We start from the raw sequence: 16,312 nt of genomic DNA, 5'->3' as shown, positions 1-16,312 counted from the left end.
GATGAGAGACAGGGAACCAGAGTGGAAGGGACATTGATTGGGAGCAAGAGGTTTGGGGTCTTAACTCCATTTCTGTTCTTTACCTGCTAGGCAATCTTGGGCCAACAACTTGACCTTTCTGGGCTCCATTCTCTTTATTTGTAAAATGGAGCTAAGTTATCTTTAATTTTTAATTACCATCTAAAATACTTTGCTGGAGAAAAGAGACGTACACATCTGGATGCAAATGCAGATTTCCTCATGTGTGAGGGCATAGCTCTTTTCTTTACTGGGCTTTGGTTTTCCTTCACATACCCGAGTTCCAGAAACCTGAGAGTGGAAATACATTTCATATTGTTTCAATGTGTTTGCTCATCTAAGATTTCCTCCTTAAGGAATTAAATGAAAAATGTTTTTGCAGCCTCAGCTGTTGGAAGAGGAGTAAGCCAGTGATGATTCTGTCCAAAGCAGGTGGTTTCACTGTTTAGGATGTGCAAACGAGAGCCTTGGAGGAGAAGAGACTTGCGAGGATGGTGTGCAGTTGGGGTCATGGGTTTATTGTATCTGTATACAAGTAAGCATTTATTGGTGTTTTGTCAAAAATAAAGGACAAAGTCATAACAAAAACTATTTTAGCATAAAAACAAGACGCTGCAATAGACCAGTACTGAGCTTAACGCCTCTCGAAAGAACGCAGGACCTGAAATGACAGCTTTCAGGTTGGATAGTTAATTATCCAGACACTAAAGTAAGCCACACAGGACAAGAAACGCGACACACGAAGCAGTCTCTCACTGGGGGATGGAGGGAGGCTTGTGGGGGCCTGGGGCCACTGATGGGAAAGGGTATTAAAATCTCATAAACCCTCCATATCTTTTCTCCATTTCGGGAGCTTCCTTTGAGTAACCTTCGCCTTCGTCGTCGGAGGTCAGAGAACCCGCAAAGCGCTTCAGGAAGCCCCCGTACCGCTTCTGGTAGTCCATCCACCACTCGGGGCGCCCCACTCTTCTCATGAAGCCCCCGTATCGCTTCTGCAGCTCTTTGGCTTCCTCTTCCAGTTGGGGGCTTCTCTTCAAGCCTCGCATGAAGCCCCCGTATCTCTTGCTCACGTCCTCGTCATCGCTGCCCTGCTGGTGGGGACCCCCCTCTCGGTGGTCCCCCGCTCCCAGCAGCTCTTCCAGCAGGTCTGGGGACTCGCCCAGGGCGGCGTCTTCCTCCGCATCCTTCTTCATGAAGCCCCCGTATCTCTTGCCAAGGATTTCCCCTTCGGTGGCCTCTGCCTCCGGCTCCGCAGGGTACAGCTCATCCGTTTTCTTCATGAAGCCCCCGTACCTCTTCATGAAGCCCCCATACTTCTTGGCTAGCAAATGGCTGTCCTCGGGTCGGCCGCTTTCTCGGAGGGCGCTGGTGCCATCTGCAGGGAGCTCCAGCTGGGACAGCTGCAGGAGCTCCTTGCAGGTTTCCCAGGTCTTGAGAGACGGCAGCTTTCCCTCACATTCCAGGGTGCAAGCCTGGGGAAAGAATTCAACTTAATGACAAAATGAGGCTTTTTTGATTTCATGAAGTGAACACATTTTTATAGACCACGATATGCTTGCTTGTGGAAACGCCCACGTAATAAACTCATGTTTCTTATTACAACTTTTTGTCATACTGAACAGGCAAATCAGAGGAAAGGCAAAAGGGGAGATCGTGGAGAATTAATAGAATCAAATTAGAATTTTTCTTTGAATTTTAACAGATTGAATATATGGTGCCATTTCAATATTGTAAAGATTTTTTTCCCAGCCAATTTTAACCTAGATTGGCAGCTTGCACAATCTAATTTCACAGGATAGTTTCCCACGGTTGACTTCATTTTTGTCTGAGATTTTTCTAACCAAAATTTTACCTAATTAGGAACATTATTCCTCAATTACCGTTACTGTCTTTTCTTACCAGTAAAATCAGTGTTAATAATATAAGGTTTGTTTACTTTCTTGTGTTAATATTTTACTTGGAATGGTAGCTAATATTCCTGCAAACCCTTTCACCCTTCTAAGAAAGACAACAGTTTAAAAATAAATTTGAAAAGCAAGGCAGTCTAAAAACTCAATTTAAATGCTGCAAGTTATTTGGATTATGACATACTGACTTGCTGAAAGCAGAGTTGTTTTACTTCCCCTGCTCCCTTATTTGATTAAGACAGGTTTAATTATTTTGAGTCAAATGTTTATAGTGATGGAGTCTGATATAAAATAATACATATGTAGATGTTCAATTAATTCAAGTTTATTTTCTTAATATTTAGCCAGAAAAAGCCTTTTCCAATGGAAATCATGTTATTTGACAAAATAAGAATGATCAGGTTATAGTTATTTCCTTTTTATTAAATAATTAAATTCTAATTATTGTAAGATTTAGGCTATATATTCTAATAATTTAAGATTCTCTTCTATTCAACAGATCACTCAGATATGATAAACTGAGTACTAATGTTCTAGAACATTTGTAAAGATCCAATTGATATTTCTTAGCAATTATATGGCCTCCTGAAGTCTACTTATGGAAAACAGTTACTAACCCTTGATTTGGACATAAAAACCAGGCCCTTCTTGAGATTTAAAGATATATTGATATATTACTTAATATGAAATATACACATATTATTTTCACAATAAAAGGAATCATCTTATTAGTGTAACATGATTCTTCAGGGTATATATTTAACCAGCTTTTAATGATTGCTTAAGCTTTGTGTCTAAGAAAATTAAATATACGCACATATAAAAATCTTAAGACCTAATTAAAATCATTCTGTTTTCTTGATATCTGATTAAGAAATCAAAACATCATTAAGAATTTAAAATGTACAGGTGTCAATATTATTTCCACCCTAAAATGACATTTGAATGATCTATTTGTCAAAAATTAATGTTGAATATTTTTTATACTATAACCAAAAGGCTTTTTAAATGTTGGGATTCCTTCAAAAATAAATAATGGCAAAAAATCCGAATAACACAGTCATGTTACAGAAATGGTGTTACTTTATATTTATATGCTCCTGTAGCCACTTATGAATTTTTGTAGTATTTATCACGTCTGTATTAGTTGGTAAAATCAGTCATGGCATGCCTGCTCATCTTTGCATCCACCACAGAAGGAAGCGTAAGTGTCTTTCACATGATAGAAGCTCAATAAATATTTGTTACATTGATTTTACTGCATAGTTCTGGCTAGGCCACCTCATTTCTCATGTGTCTTTTCCATCCAATGGAAAATTCCAGAGCTGGTGTTAACTCTAACAGTATAGTCATTAACAAGCCTTTTGTCACAAAGAAAGTAACGACCCTAAATGTAAGCCCCAATAGAAAACCAACCAGTTAAACAAAAATCAAATCGGAAAGAAAAAGATGGATGAAGGGGACTGTCATTCCTATTTAAGATGCAACATTTTTTTCCCCTCAGTTTAAATATAAAGCCCTACTACATTTCTTGTCAGATGAAGTGGATCAGGTAACCCAAATGGAACAAACATTTAACCTGAAACATATGCTGTGGGTTTTGTGGAATCCTTTCCTTAATTTTTGTCCCTGTTTTATGCATCTACATAACAAGATTGCTTCAGAGGCTCTAGTGAGGAGTTTAACTCTTTGGATTAATACATTATTCTGTCAAACTTTTAAAGTCATCACAGGAATTCAACAAATTGAGAAGATGGTGCAAAGGAATCATTGGGGGATTTAGTTAAAATGAAGCTTCCTGGGTCCCAGATTTCAGAGATTCTGACTCAGTAGAGCGACAGGAATGATTCAGGAGCACATGGGCTAGAATGATTAGAATGACAGTTCTCTTGACTTTAGAAGCCCTCCCCCGCCCCCCCCCCAGACCCAGTGTAATTTATTTTTGCATTGTTGCCACTTCTTTGAACTTGGCCACCTCTCCTGTGCCTTTTTCATAGCCAAATTAAACTATTGTCTTAGTAGGTATTACAAAAGTACATTTTAGACAAGACAGAGGTTGAATTCCAGGGTCATTTGCCTGTAAAAAGAAGTCGCTTAATCTCTCTTCTCTCTGCTCTCCCTTCATCCATCTTCCCCATCCCATTTCTCTCTCCTACCCACAGGTGAGGGTCAGGACTGAGGGTCCTGAGGTTAAAAGGGCTAGAGAAATGAAATCTGAAGGAAAACGATGAAATATAATTAATTTAAAAAGTCAACATAATTTACGGAAAGGATGGGAAGATGGTTGTGTGTGGAAGGGGCCCTTGGTGGGCTATGTGAGTAGGTGGGGTGACTGAGCATCTTCCTTGGGACGCGAAAGGGGACAGCCTAGTGCTCTCCGAGGTGCTGAACAGAGCGCAGCTCTGGGCTCCCGCATCCCCGGGCTAAAACAAACTTTGTTTGCGTGGAGGCACCGCCGCCCTTAGTGGTCTCTAGATAGTCGCGGGTTCTGGAAGCTGAGAGCTAGAGCGGGACCGTGGTCAGCGTTCAGGGAACAATTGGGACACCTGGGTCACCAGGCGTCCGCGCCAAATGTGACCGCGAGACGCTTCGCGGGGTGGGCCCGGCTACCAGCTCCTCCACCGCGCGGAACACTCACCAGCGGGTTGAGGTCGGTAGGGCGCGCCAGGCGGTAGCTGCACGTCGCGCAGTCCTGGCTGCATTCTGCCCGCACGGTCGCCACAAGCCCAGGGCTGAGTGCCAGCAGCCAAGTGCAGAGTTTCAGGAACCGCGCCATGGACTGCGGGGAGAGGGCGCACGAGCTCCGAGCCTGCCCAGGCGCAGAGCCGGTCCCAGGGAGGAACTCCTCGCCGGGCAGACCCAACCGGGGGTTCGTCGAACCAGAGCTCGCCCGGACACTCTTTCCTGCACCACTGCCACCGGGGGACCGCTCAGATTGCCTCGCGGTTCCTGAGTTGTCACTGTCGCCCCGGAGCCAGGGGCGGCCCGGGGGAAGGATTCTGGAGGGGACTACGAAAACCAAATTCGAAAGCGCGGGAGCCCCGGGAAGCGCGACACCGACCCAGGTCACTAAGAGGGAGAGGGAGAAAGTTGAGGAACCCCATGCAGAGAAACGTGGAATAAAACGCAGCTGGCGGTCGGCCCCAAACCCCACGCAGCAAAGCGAGCCTTGGCCAAGTTCACTCACGTTGCGGCTGCTCGGAGCGCGCAGGCTGGTCGGAGAAACCGGGTCCCGGGCCGACTCTGGGAGGGAGAGGAGACCAAGGTGTGAGGCGGGCGCGCGGCGCGGCAGCGGCGGCCGGGGCGCGGGCCGCACTGGCCTCACCGTCGCGGTCCTCGGCGTCGCCGCGGCTGCAGCGCAGAGTCCGGGCGCCTGCCTCGCCTGCCTCCCTCGCCGTCCGGGCTGCGGCGGCCGGAGCCACTTTATAATTCGCCCCCGAGCGCAGGAGGCGGGCGCGCCCCAATCGCCGGCGGGCTGCGGCTGACGCAGGCCCTACGCCGGCCCCGCGCCACCCCCGCCGGAAGGGGGGGGGGTCCCAGCCCCGGCGGAGGGACGCGCGTGGCGGCCTACCCCTCGACGAGGTGACACGGTGAAGCAGTTAGGAAAGTTGGGGAGAGAGTGGGCCGAGATCAAGTTACCCCGCCCTAAGGCACTGCAATAGCCCTCCCGGGGTGCGGACTCGGGTCCAGGGCCCAGGTGGGCGTGTTCGCTGGCAGACACCTGACTTCGATTGCGCGGGAGACCCTCGCGGCAGGGAACTCGCCTCCCCCCGCCTCCTCCTGGAGCGCCCCCGCGCTCCGGGTGGGCACCAGGCGCTGCCGTCCCCAATGTCGTCACTCGTCCGCCCGCCAGTCCCCGCACTAGACTTCCTTACTGACAGCGTCAAACGCTTAGTAGGCGCTCAGTTAATGGTTAAAGGAATAAATGATTGAAACTTGCCGGGAATCTTAAAATATAAGGACGGAGCTTTCCTTTTCGCGTTAGTGAGACCCCTCGCCAAGCGCGCACGCGGTAAAGCCCATGCTTCTGGAACAGCGTTCCCCGGGCACCGCTCGCCGTGCGGCCATCTCTGGGAAGGGGGGGGGACACGCCTTCACCCAGTTCCCTAAGCAGGCTTCCAAGATGGGGACCCGTTGCCTTGGGTTTTCGACAAGTGGGAGGGGATGCGGGCCGGGGGCGACGTCTGCGCGCCAGGACTATGGTGGCGCGGGAGCCATGTGTATCTGGGGCTCGGGGCGCGCACAGCGGTTTGGCAGGCAGAGGACAGAGCGCCCAAGGCGGAGGCTGGGGCTGTCGATTGAGACTCGCTTCTTAGCTTTGAAAAGGATTGCCAAGAAGCAAGCCATTTATCTTGTCTGAGGCCTCAGTTTCCCCGTTTGGAAAATAGGGAGGGACAGAAGTGATGAGGGACAGAGGTAAAGAGGGCAAATAGAGATGGAGACTATTCATAGGGTTCTGGAGACACGCAAATGAAATAATGGACCGAGGCATTCAGCCTTGTGCCTGGCACAGCTCAAGCCCTAAAAACCTGTTTCCAACCATGTCATCCATCTACCTTTCGGTTTGTCTGTCATTTACCTATTCTACGTTTATTGTTTATTTATCCATCCATGTATGTATCTATCTATTCTGACCCTAGAGGGAAACCACAAAGAGCTCCAGAGCCCAAACATAGAGAAAGGATCAGTGCTTTGCCAGCCACAAGCGCCTTCTGCAAAGGTTGCGCCAGGGCTTCGACCTTTGTCAGGGACCAGCTGCTGCGGTCTCCCACTTTGGTCGCTAGAGGGCAGCGCTCTCCTGCGTAGGTTTGGCGTCGGGCAGGGGTCCCAGCGTGCTAGCCGCGGACACTCACCCGAGTGGCCGCCACGCAGCACCTGCGCCCAGCCTACCTCCCAGGCAGGGGCAGCCCTGCAGAGGGGCCAGGAAGCGGAGCGCGGGGCTGCGGCGGCAGAACGCCCCACACAGCCCGGAGGAGCCAGCATGGACATCTTGCCAGAAAAGCAGGATGCTTCCCCTTCGATTTTAGGCTTTTCACACGGGAGGCCTGGCGGTGTGGTCTCCAGTTACTTTCTCCCTCCCAGCGGGGAAATTTCCCCACTGCTGTCCCGGCTTTGTAAAGGCAGCGACTACACTCCTGTACCCAGTACGAAAGGCGTGCAGGAGCGAAACCCACCTAAATTGAAAGAAAACTTGTGCCTGAGCGCTGGCACACTTGGGATCGCCCAGGTACGGACTTTAAACACATAACCGGGGGCAAGAGGCTGAGACACACGAGAGGCGTGTGTGAATGACCGCGCCACGTGGCGCTTCCTTGGGTTCACGGTGCTGGACACGGAAAGGCCTCTTGGAATCTTGGCAAGATTAAGGTTGAAAGGGGACTCGGGGAAATTTATTACAACTTTAATTCTATAAATTGGAGAAACCGAGGCCCAGAGCCTGTAAGTGATGTCCAAGTGACCCGCCCAGACAGGGGCAGAACCGGGCCCCCTCACCCCTCCCTGGCACCTCCCTCAGACCTGGTTTGTTTCTGTTGGAACAATTACTGCCTGCTCTGAGTCAGTTTCTCTTGGTGAATCTGCATCTTTCTCTGCATTTTTAAATATAAGGGGAGAGAGACCAGGAGAGGGCTGTCTCCTAGGGGTAGGGCGAGGGTACTCAGTGCCCCAGCACAAACCCAGATGCTTGGAATGTAGTCAGTGCTGAATGAATGTGTGTTGACAGAGTGGAGGGATGACCGGGGAGAGGTGGGTCTTTTTTGCATACCCCAACCAGTGAGGGTCACTTCTCTTCATCCCCCTCCCCCTGTCTACCCTGAGGCTAAAGGACATACATTTCTGTATTTATTTCTTTATATTTGAACTGTGGCAAGAAATTCATCTTTTCATGATCCTTTAAATATTTATCGAGGACTAATAGATTTTGCAGTTACCTTCTGGGAAAAAGCTGCTCTAGAAATCAGACTCACAAGAGAGAAGGAAGCCTTCTCTTAAAGCATTTAATCCAGAGAATTCTCGTTCCCAGGTTAGGATCAAGACCTCGCTGCCTTCTGATCCTAAGGTCCCAAATGTTAGACAACAGAGATTCATTCTTGAGAACAAGAAATGTGACTTCTAAAGCCCTGATGCTGAGTGGTGTCTTACCCAGCTCTTATGTGTTCTGAGTGCCTGCAGGAGGGGTTTTAAAAAGTCCTTTCAGTGTCCTCTCCCGCTGTTTCCAGGATGGAAGATGTCTAAATTGAAGGCTGTCTTTCAGGTGCCCATTCCTCCTTCCCTCCCTTTCCCGCCACCCAAACAGGCATCCTTTATTAAGGAAACGTGTTTCTCTGCTCCTCTCTCTATAAAATAGCAGCAGTGGGAAGAAGGCAGTTCTGCTCTCTGGGGATTGTGTAATGTTTCAGCATAAAAGCACCGTTTTCACATTTCAGATGTTTGGAGTCACACCAGAGGCAGGGCACACTCGCCCGTTCTGTTAAAACATAAAGTGCCGGCTTTGCAGGATAGGATTCTGTGATCTGGGCATGTGACCGTGAAGACCACTGTTAAGGCTCTGAAATGACACCGGAGCAGAGAGGCTGGAAGGAGAGCTGATAGGAAGGAGATGCTTTATGCTGTAATCAATCTCCATTCTAAGGAGGGTGAATGCTGGCACATTCTCACTCTCAAACACACAGGAAGCAAAATAAACCCCATGGAAGAAAAAGGAACCTGGTACAAAGTTGCCTAAAACTGAGTTTAAATAATAGAAAGTATGTATGTTTATTTATTTATTTAATTTTAAAACACGTTTATTGTGGTATAATTCCAGTACAGTAAACCACACATATTTCAAATGTACAATTTGATGAATTTTGATAGATGTACACACCCATGAAACCACCACCACAATCAAGACAGCTAATATTTCCATCACCCCCCAAGAGATGCAAATTTCAAACTCCCAATTTATCCCTTCCCACCCTCTCTACCCCCTGGTAACCATAAGTTTGTTCTCTATGTCTGTGAGTCTGATGACATAAGACACATACGAATCAAAGAAAAGGGAGGGGAGGGGAGGGGAGGGGAGGGGAAGGGAGGGGAAGGGAAGGGAAGGGAAAGATGTCAATGTGTCAGAGAGAAAGAGTGGAGGACCAAGAACAAAACAGCTGGGAAGGGAAACTAAAGGAAGCCCATGGAACATACTGTTTGTATCCTGTAATCTTAGAGACAATTGAAAAAAGGCACCTAAACTTGGCCTTCAACTCTCAGACAAGGAAACATAAATTTTAGCATTCAGCACAGGTAATTAGGCCATGAATAAAACAAGTCATATTAGGACTCATTAGATTCAAAGAAGATACAGCTGCGATTTCAACGGATACACAGATTATTAATCAGTTTGGCTTTTAAAATGACTTTTGAAATTGCCTTGAAGAAATTTACTGGCCACAGCCGAGAACCAGTCATGTTAAAAAATTGTATTGCCTCTTTGGACCTAAACCTTATTTAGGAACTCGACTTTGATTAGTTTTTCGTGGTTTCCAAAATCAAATTCTAGATCCCGCCTGCGGGAGCTGCAGAGCTTGCTTTCAGAGCTGAATTAATTGAAGGCATGAAAACATCTACCAGGGAAATGATTTCCACAACTGAGGCACTGCTAGGAGACATGTTCTAAACAGGTTTTGAGCAACGCCAAATCCCTGGAGTGAATGCAGTGGCTCCAGGTTACCAGCTTCTGGAGGGAACGCCTCTGCTAGGACCCACAACGCACGATTTATATATGACAGATACTCATTAAAACTGCTTTTGAAAAACGTGTTCCTCTTGTAGCTACATCCCCCATAGTTCATGTGCTCCTGGGATGAAGCCCAGAAGTCGAACTGTTATAAAATTATACAGAGAAAGATGTTTTTTTCCCACTCTGAAGCTGTTACCTGATAATGAATTTAGTAGAAGAGCAAAGCCAGGAAATTGATTGCCTAGAAACTAACAAGGCGCGTGATTCTGCGCAGGAAACAATTACTTTGCTGTTAAGAGTTTTGGATCAGAAAAATGCTCATTTTCACTTCTGTTTTGCTGTCATTTGAGTGTGTAAACTTGCAAAAGGCAATCTCTATACCTCATTTTTCTCATCTGTGCAATGGGGAAACTATAACCAACCACACTAGTTGGTTGCATGGATTAAATGAGAAATTAATATATATGCATGCAGAACACACAGGTGTTCAACCCTTTTTACTATGCTGTGTTACACTCGAACTTCTGAGGCAGAATAGCTTTTTTTCAGTTTCTGGATTGTCATGTTCTTGGCCTCTTATTTTTGGAGCTGTGATTTGGTTGCCTTAGTGGAGTGTTCAGATAATGAAAACAAATGAGTATTTTGATAATGGATGAAGGGAACAGGCTATTTATCTACCTGGATCCAGTGCTCCAAATTAAAAATCACAGTGATAGAGCAATTTATGGTAACTGCAGGGAGCAAGCTGCTTCATAAAACTGTAATAAGATATCCTAGAAAAGAGGACTTGGGGATGGCATGCCGAGTCTTACCAACTCTTATTTGATTTGGGGTAGATTATGTAGCATTAATCTTCAACACTTCTGTCGGTAGCAAAGCAAACTGGGTGAGGGGTAAGATGTAGAAGTGTTTGGATCAGGGCACTCAGAGGCTCCACAGGCGGGCAGGGTTCGAACAAGTGGAGGGGACAGAAGACTAAGCACACGGCAGTGAGACAGGAAGGAACCTGTGGATGAAGACAGCTGTCCGAGTGCAAGGCGGCAATGAATGGGGGACTGATCTGATGTGGGGAGCCTCTGGTGGAGTGGGCTGGGGGGCAGTGGGAATAAAGCAGGAAGGAAGGGGGTTGTTAAGCCCTCTTGGAGGGGGTACTGGGGGGAAGCAGCTGGTCACTCAGGGCTGCATGGTGGAGAGAGCCCACCATTTTCTCTGCAAGGACCACCCCCACGGTGATCTCACTAAGAAGCAAGACGCCCCCAAGGAGATTTGCTCACAGGTGGGGTGAGAGCCTGTTCCTCGTGTATAATGCATTTGTGTTTTTAACTTCACACCCCCAAGAGCAGACGTGGGGTAAGAGAGAACGTGAGCCTGTCGGGATCATCTTAGCATACGCGCGGTCCATCATTCTCCCCAGAGGACGGCACACGCACTACATCAATTAATGGGCGTTTTCCAGGCAAGTCCTCCTTCATCTTCTTGCTATACATCCTCCAAATATCTTTGCTTCTTCCACTTCCATCGTCTCTGATTCTGCATGTGACGTCCTCCTTAGTCCTTAGGAAGCTCGCGTCAGTGACTACTTCTTTCTCTCTTATATTGGTAGTTTTTACCTCTCTGTTGCCTCTTAGTCCTCATATATTCTCGAATAAGTATAAAAACTTGCTTATTTTTCTCTTGTTTTTAAAAAGAGCTCTTTCTTAATTCTGTAATCATTCTTCTCCACGCTCAACTTGCATCCTAAGTGTGTCTCCGCAGTGAAGGCTGTTGAAGAATGGTCCTGCTCCTCTGTTGGCCCTTTCTTCATCTCCTGAGAATTCCTTATTCCACTGGACTGACCCGTGAAAGCATACCTGTTAAGGTCGATAATGACTTTTAGATGAAAACCCAAGAAATTCTTTTTAGTCCTTATATTCTTTGTCATATCTGCAGTATTGGACAACCACTGGCAATCCCTCTTTCTGGGACTTCTCCCTGAAACCTTTTCTCTTCCTTTTTTGTTGTGCCTTCTTGCTCTGCTTCCTGGACTTTTCTTTCTCCATCGGTCCCTTAAATGGTGATGTTCCCTATGTTTTCCTGTGCTCCTCTCATCTCAAGATATACATTCTGCTTGGGAAAGTTTACCCACTCCAGGACTTGACTCTCACCTGTGAGTCAATTTTTCCTGAGTCTCTGTCTCCAGTTCAGGCAGCGACTCTGTCTACGTGAGGATAACTCAAGGAGTCTGTGTTCCGGGCACCTCAAACGGATCACACGTTCAACTGCTTTGTTTGTCTCCTTCTTAAATCTGTCCTTGCTCGTATCTTCACTCTCAGTGAATGGCGGACAGCTGAAATAATTCTTTTTTATTTTAAATTTAGCCATTCTAATGGGTGTGTAGGGATATCTCATAATTTTAATTTGTATTTCTCTGATGATTATTAAATTCCTGTGCTTTTTGGTCTTTCATATCTTTTGTGATGTGTCAATTCATATATTATGCCCATATTTATTGGGTGGTTTATCTTTTTGTGATTGAGTTGTCAGAGTTCTTTATATATTCTGGCTATAGTTTCCCCTTGTCATAAATACTAACCATTAATATTTTCTCCCAGTGTCAGGCTTACCTTTTTGTTTTCTTAATCATGTCTTTTGAAGAGCCAAATATGTGTATCTTGTTTAAGAAATTTTTGCCTACCTGAAGGTTGTGAAGATATTTTCCTGTTTTCTTCTACCAGTTTAATAGTTTTGGTTGCTATGTTTAGGTCTTTGATACATCAAGTTAATATTTATGTCTGTGATAAAAGTTAACTTTTTTTTTCAGAATAAATATTTAGTGTCCCAGCCCTATTTATTGAAAAGACTATTCTTTTCCTATTGAATTAGTTCAGTAACTTGGTCAAAAATCAACTGACTATATAATTTTGGATCAATTTCTGAATTCTCTGTTCAATTCTTTGTTCACTGATCAATATGTTTATCTTTATGCTAACATTTCACACTGTCTTGATTTTTGTAGCTTTGTGTTAATTCTTGAAGTCAAACAGTGAATTCTCCAACTTTCTTCATCTTTTTTTGTAATTGTTTTAGCCATTACAGGGATTCTTTACATTTCCACATACATTTTAGAATCAGCTCATCAATTTCTACAGAGCAGCTTGCTGGGATTTTGACTGGACTGAGTTAAATCTGTGGATCAGCTTTGGGAGAGTTGACAGCTTAACAACTGTGTCTTCCAATCCATGAGTATGGTATATCCCTTCATTTATTCAGGTCTTCTTTAACTTCTGTCAGTAGTCTTTTAATAGTTTTAAGTGTATAGACATTGCATACATTTTGTAAAGTTTATTTCTAAGCATTTCATAAATTATGATCTCTTTCAAATGGTGTTATCTTGAAGTTTATTTTCCAAATGTTTGTTACTACTTCTGAAATTTTTTTATAAAGAGAGGCAAACTCTTATAGGTCCTAACTTAATGTTATTCAACCTTAGGTTACAATTGATGGTGCACTTCACTCCTGGCCTGTTGGTAGCTCCCCAGAGGTTTTTTTGTTTTTGTTTTTGTTTTATTTTAGGTCCCCATGTGCAGGCGCAGGGCCTTGTATTAAATAGGCCTGAATAAAAGGTTTTTGAATGAAAGTATCACTTCCAGGATCGAGTTCATTTTGGCTTCGTTTTCAAAAGACCGTTAAAAAGCACTCAGAATTTAAAACCCTGGGGATTCTCATAGCTTGTGCTATCTCTGAAAAGCAGAATGAAGTGATTTGACAATTACTTGAGTGATTTGAAAAATGTGGACTTTTTCTTCACTTGATTGGCATCCTAGTTATTCATTGTTCATCTTAACAAGATAAGTGTCAAATCACATCCTCAATTATCTCAGGAGAGAAGTATTTTTAAAAAAGAGAGAAAAAGGAGAGGGAGTGGTTGGTTCTAAAGCAACAGTGCTGCACACAGACGTGGCGTGTGGGGAGCGGATGCTGCTCAGGGCCATTGCAGCGGTCACGGGTGACAGCATCGTCCGGGCTGCAAGGAGCCTTGGAGGCAGAAGGGAAGGGTTAGAGGGAGGTGTCCAGAAAGTGTATTCTAGAGAGAGGAGGATTTCTTCCCTGACTGAGCTGTAGTGCCATCTATTTCGGAGGCTCAAAACTGGAAAACTGGCTACGTCCAGGCACCCCCTCACCCACATTTTATTTGGTTGATATGATGTTTCTAAGTTTTTTTTTAAATCCATATTTTAAAATAAAAATGAATGACTAATTAAAAACTAATTTTCCTGATTTAAAATTCAGACTTTTTGTAGGAAAACCAAGATTTTGGGGTGGTCTTGAAAACAAAAAGACATAGAAGGCCTTGGCCTTGGTTCTATTATGACAGTGACTGTTTGGAACGAGAAGTTGCGGCTCCCTTTATGCAGCCTCTCCACCTCCTCTTCGTCTCCGCCATCCCCACCCCGGACTCTTCTTACTAGTATATCTTAACCTGCTTGGCCCCTAGGGGCACGTGACTTTTGCAAGCTCTGACACCTGGGAATTCAAATCAGAAATGTACTTGTTATCTGTGACCCTTCCATCTTCCTGAATCTCTTGCTCCCATTTATCACCAGGCCCCCGTGTTTCCACCTTTCTAACGTCTCCTGAGTCTGTCGCCTCCTCTCTCTCCCTGTCCTCACCACCTTTATCCAGGCCCTTCTGCATCTCGGATGGATAACTGCCACAGACTCACCGTGGTCCATGTGGTGGTAACCTTCGTGGGAAGAAATGGGGAGGAAGAGGTCTTTCTGTCCCAAAGGCAACAGCAACACTTCCAGAGCAACGTGGGGCAGGGGGCCACTTTCCCCGGGCAGCACTCTTCCGTCCCTGGGATTGGGATGCAGCCCTGGGAAGTGGATCATTGCGGGAAGGAGGAGAAAACAAAGATCCTAAGAGAGGCTTGCACTTTATTTCTATCCTCTTGCTGGGTTTCAATCCTGAATTAATCTTTCACTAGGTTTATTACCATAAGTCTGCATGCAATTTACCATAAAATGGTTTATAATTAAGATAGTATAACTTTTCAAATCTTTTAAGTCAATGTATTTGAGAGACCTTTCAGTCTGAGACCTCTAACTATCCCCTACTTAGTCAAAAGCACCCACGTTCGGAGTGTCTTCATTTGCAACACCAGTGATAATTGTCTGTACAATTTCTGAGCCAAGGTGGCCTACAAATGAAGCAAATAGGGCTCAAATATATTAAAAAATATTTTAAAAGAGAGTTTGGCTTGTGAGAAGTAAAACCTTGGCTATTAGATGCTACGTGATTACAAACCTCAACTCAAGAATTAAAACCTCCCTCAGGCAAGGCTTCACGTGCTTGTCAACGTGGAAACAAATTTAGAAGCTGAGAGCATAAAGGTGGCTTGCCTGCATGTGTGCGTGTGTGTGTGTGTGTGTGTGTGTGTGTGTGTGTGGTGGGAGTGCAGGATAAGCCTCTTTGTGTGCCACTTACTTAGTTAATGCAAGAAAAGTACGAGGAAATGTCTCTGTGCCCTTTCTTATCCTGAATATCTATAGTTGAAATATCTGAACTGAATGTGCGTTCATACAAGCATAGCTTATAGCAGTGGCTTTCTCACAGGAGGGTGTTAACCTCAGCTGGGACACCTGTTGAATAAATGTGCAGCTTCCTGGGACCACGTCCGGATAGTCTGATGGTGGAGATCCAGGGTGTGCACCATAGTGAAGTCCCCAGCTGGTTCTTCTGCGGTTGGACCATCAGATCATACTTAGAGAAATGGTGTCCACAGGGAAAGTGCGCACGTGCGTGTGGCCTGAGCTAATGCTCGAGCCTCTGGCCGTAGAGCATGTGGCTGCATCAGTTGCTCTGAGTGACACCGTGAAAGTCACACACGCAGACACACACACACCCCACACGTATACACACACACATACACCCCCAACACTTACACACCAAGATTCACCTCACACATATGTGCATTCTGCTTTTTCATTTAAAATGCAAGGACGACCCTACCCACTATCGGGTGGTGTGTTACAGAACGAAGATCTTTTCTCTGTCTCTTGAAACCCTTCGAAAGAAAGCGTAAGAGACAAGGAGCCGGCCTCTGCCTCCCTCCAGGACTGCTCCTTGCCAAAGGACATACTCTATTGCTATTAAAATGAAAAGAAAAGGCAGATTCTAAACCTCTGCTTAAAACATTTCTTTCAAAAAAGTGCCTCACAAATGCACAATCTTATTTCATATTTACTATGTTTGGGTGCAGAAACAGTGATACTGTGTGGTGGGCGAATACAGGGAAACAGGGCGAAACCATGGGACCAGCAGGTGGGAGGGATGGTGGTCCTGAGCACGAAGCTGGGGCTTTGGGTTGGAACCATCTGAATTCTAGTCTCGACTCTGCTCCTTGTGACCTTGACTGAGCTCACGACCTCTCCAAGGCCCTTCCGCAAAGGGGCATGATTGTAGTGCCTCGTTCATAGGGCTGGTGTGTAGAGTAAAACAAAATGTGCTTACAGTGGGGCGGGAACACAGGTAAGAGTCAACACGTGTGTTCACTTCCAAGCGGAGCGATGTCTGAACTTGCTGGAGCCCCCCAGGCTTTCTCTGCACCCCTCGAACCTCTCAGGCTTCGGTGCCAACCCTTTCCTGGATAAGGATAAGGCAGAAAGAATAGAGGAGGAGGGAGCAGCGTCAT

At 45.8% G+C, this 16,312-nt stretch overlaps 1 protein-coding gene and 1 long non-coding RNA gene across 2 annotated transcripts in view; one reads left to right on the top strand and one right to left on the bottom strand.

The window, feature by feature from the left end:
- LOC116660519 overlaps positions 1–16,312 on the top strand; it is a 150,675-nt gene that overhangs the window by 14,167 nt on the left and 120,196 nt on the right. The gene's annotated exons all lie outside the window — the stretch shown is intronic.
- On the bottom strand, positions 516–5,472 carry PENK (proenkephalin). The gene is made up of 4 exons (XM_032470235.1): positions 5,251–5,472; positions 5,113–5,168; positions 4,564–4,704; positions 516–1,490 (listed from the first exon to the last, which is right to left on the bottom strand). The coding sequence occupies exons 3-4, from the start codon at positions 4,699–4,701 to the stop codon at positions 828–830; spliced, it is 801 nt and encodes a 266-aa protein (XP_032326126.1). The 5' UTR covers positions 4,702–4,704; positions 5,113–5,168; positions 5,251–5,472; the 3' UTR covers positions 516–827.

The sequence above is a fragment of the Camelus ferus genome, chromosome 29 (assembly GCF_009834535.1).
Source record: "Camelus ferus isolate YT-003-E chromosome 29, BCGSAC_Cfer_1.0, whole genome shotgun sequence".
In the NCBI taxonomy this organism is placed as follows: Eukaryota; Metazoa; Chordata; class Mammalia; order Artiodactyla; family Camelidae; genus Camelus; species Camelus ferus.
The sequence above is the reverse complement of the archived record's forward strand: the minus strand, read 5'-3'. Positions and strand labels throughout refer to the sequence as shown.

Bases quoted from the DNA above. Each gene is read 5' to 3' on its own strand.
- PENK (XM_032470235.1), bottom strand. From the start codon at position 4,701: ATGGCGCGGTTCCTGAAACTCTGCACTTGGCTGCTGGCACTCAGCCCT. The intron at 1,491-4,563 runs GTGAGTGTTCCG...TTCTTTCCCCAG, and splicing joins CTACCGACCTCAACCCGCTG to GCTTGCACCCTGGAATGTGA.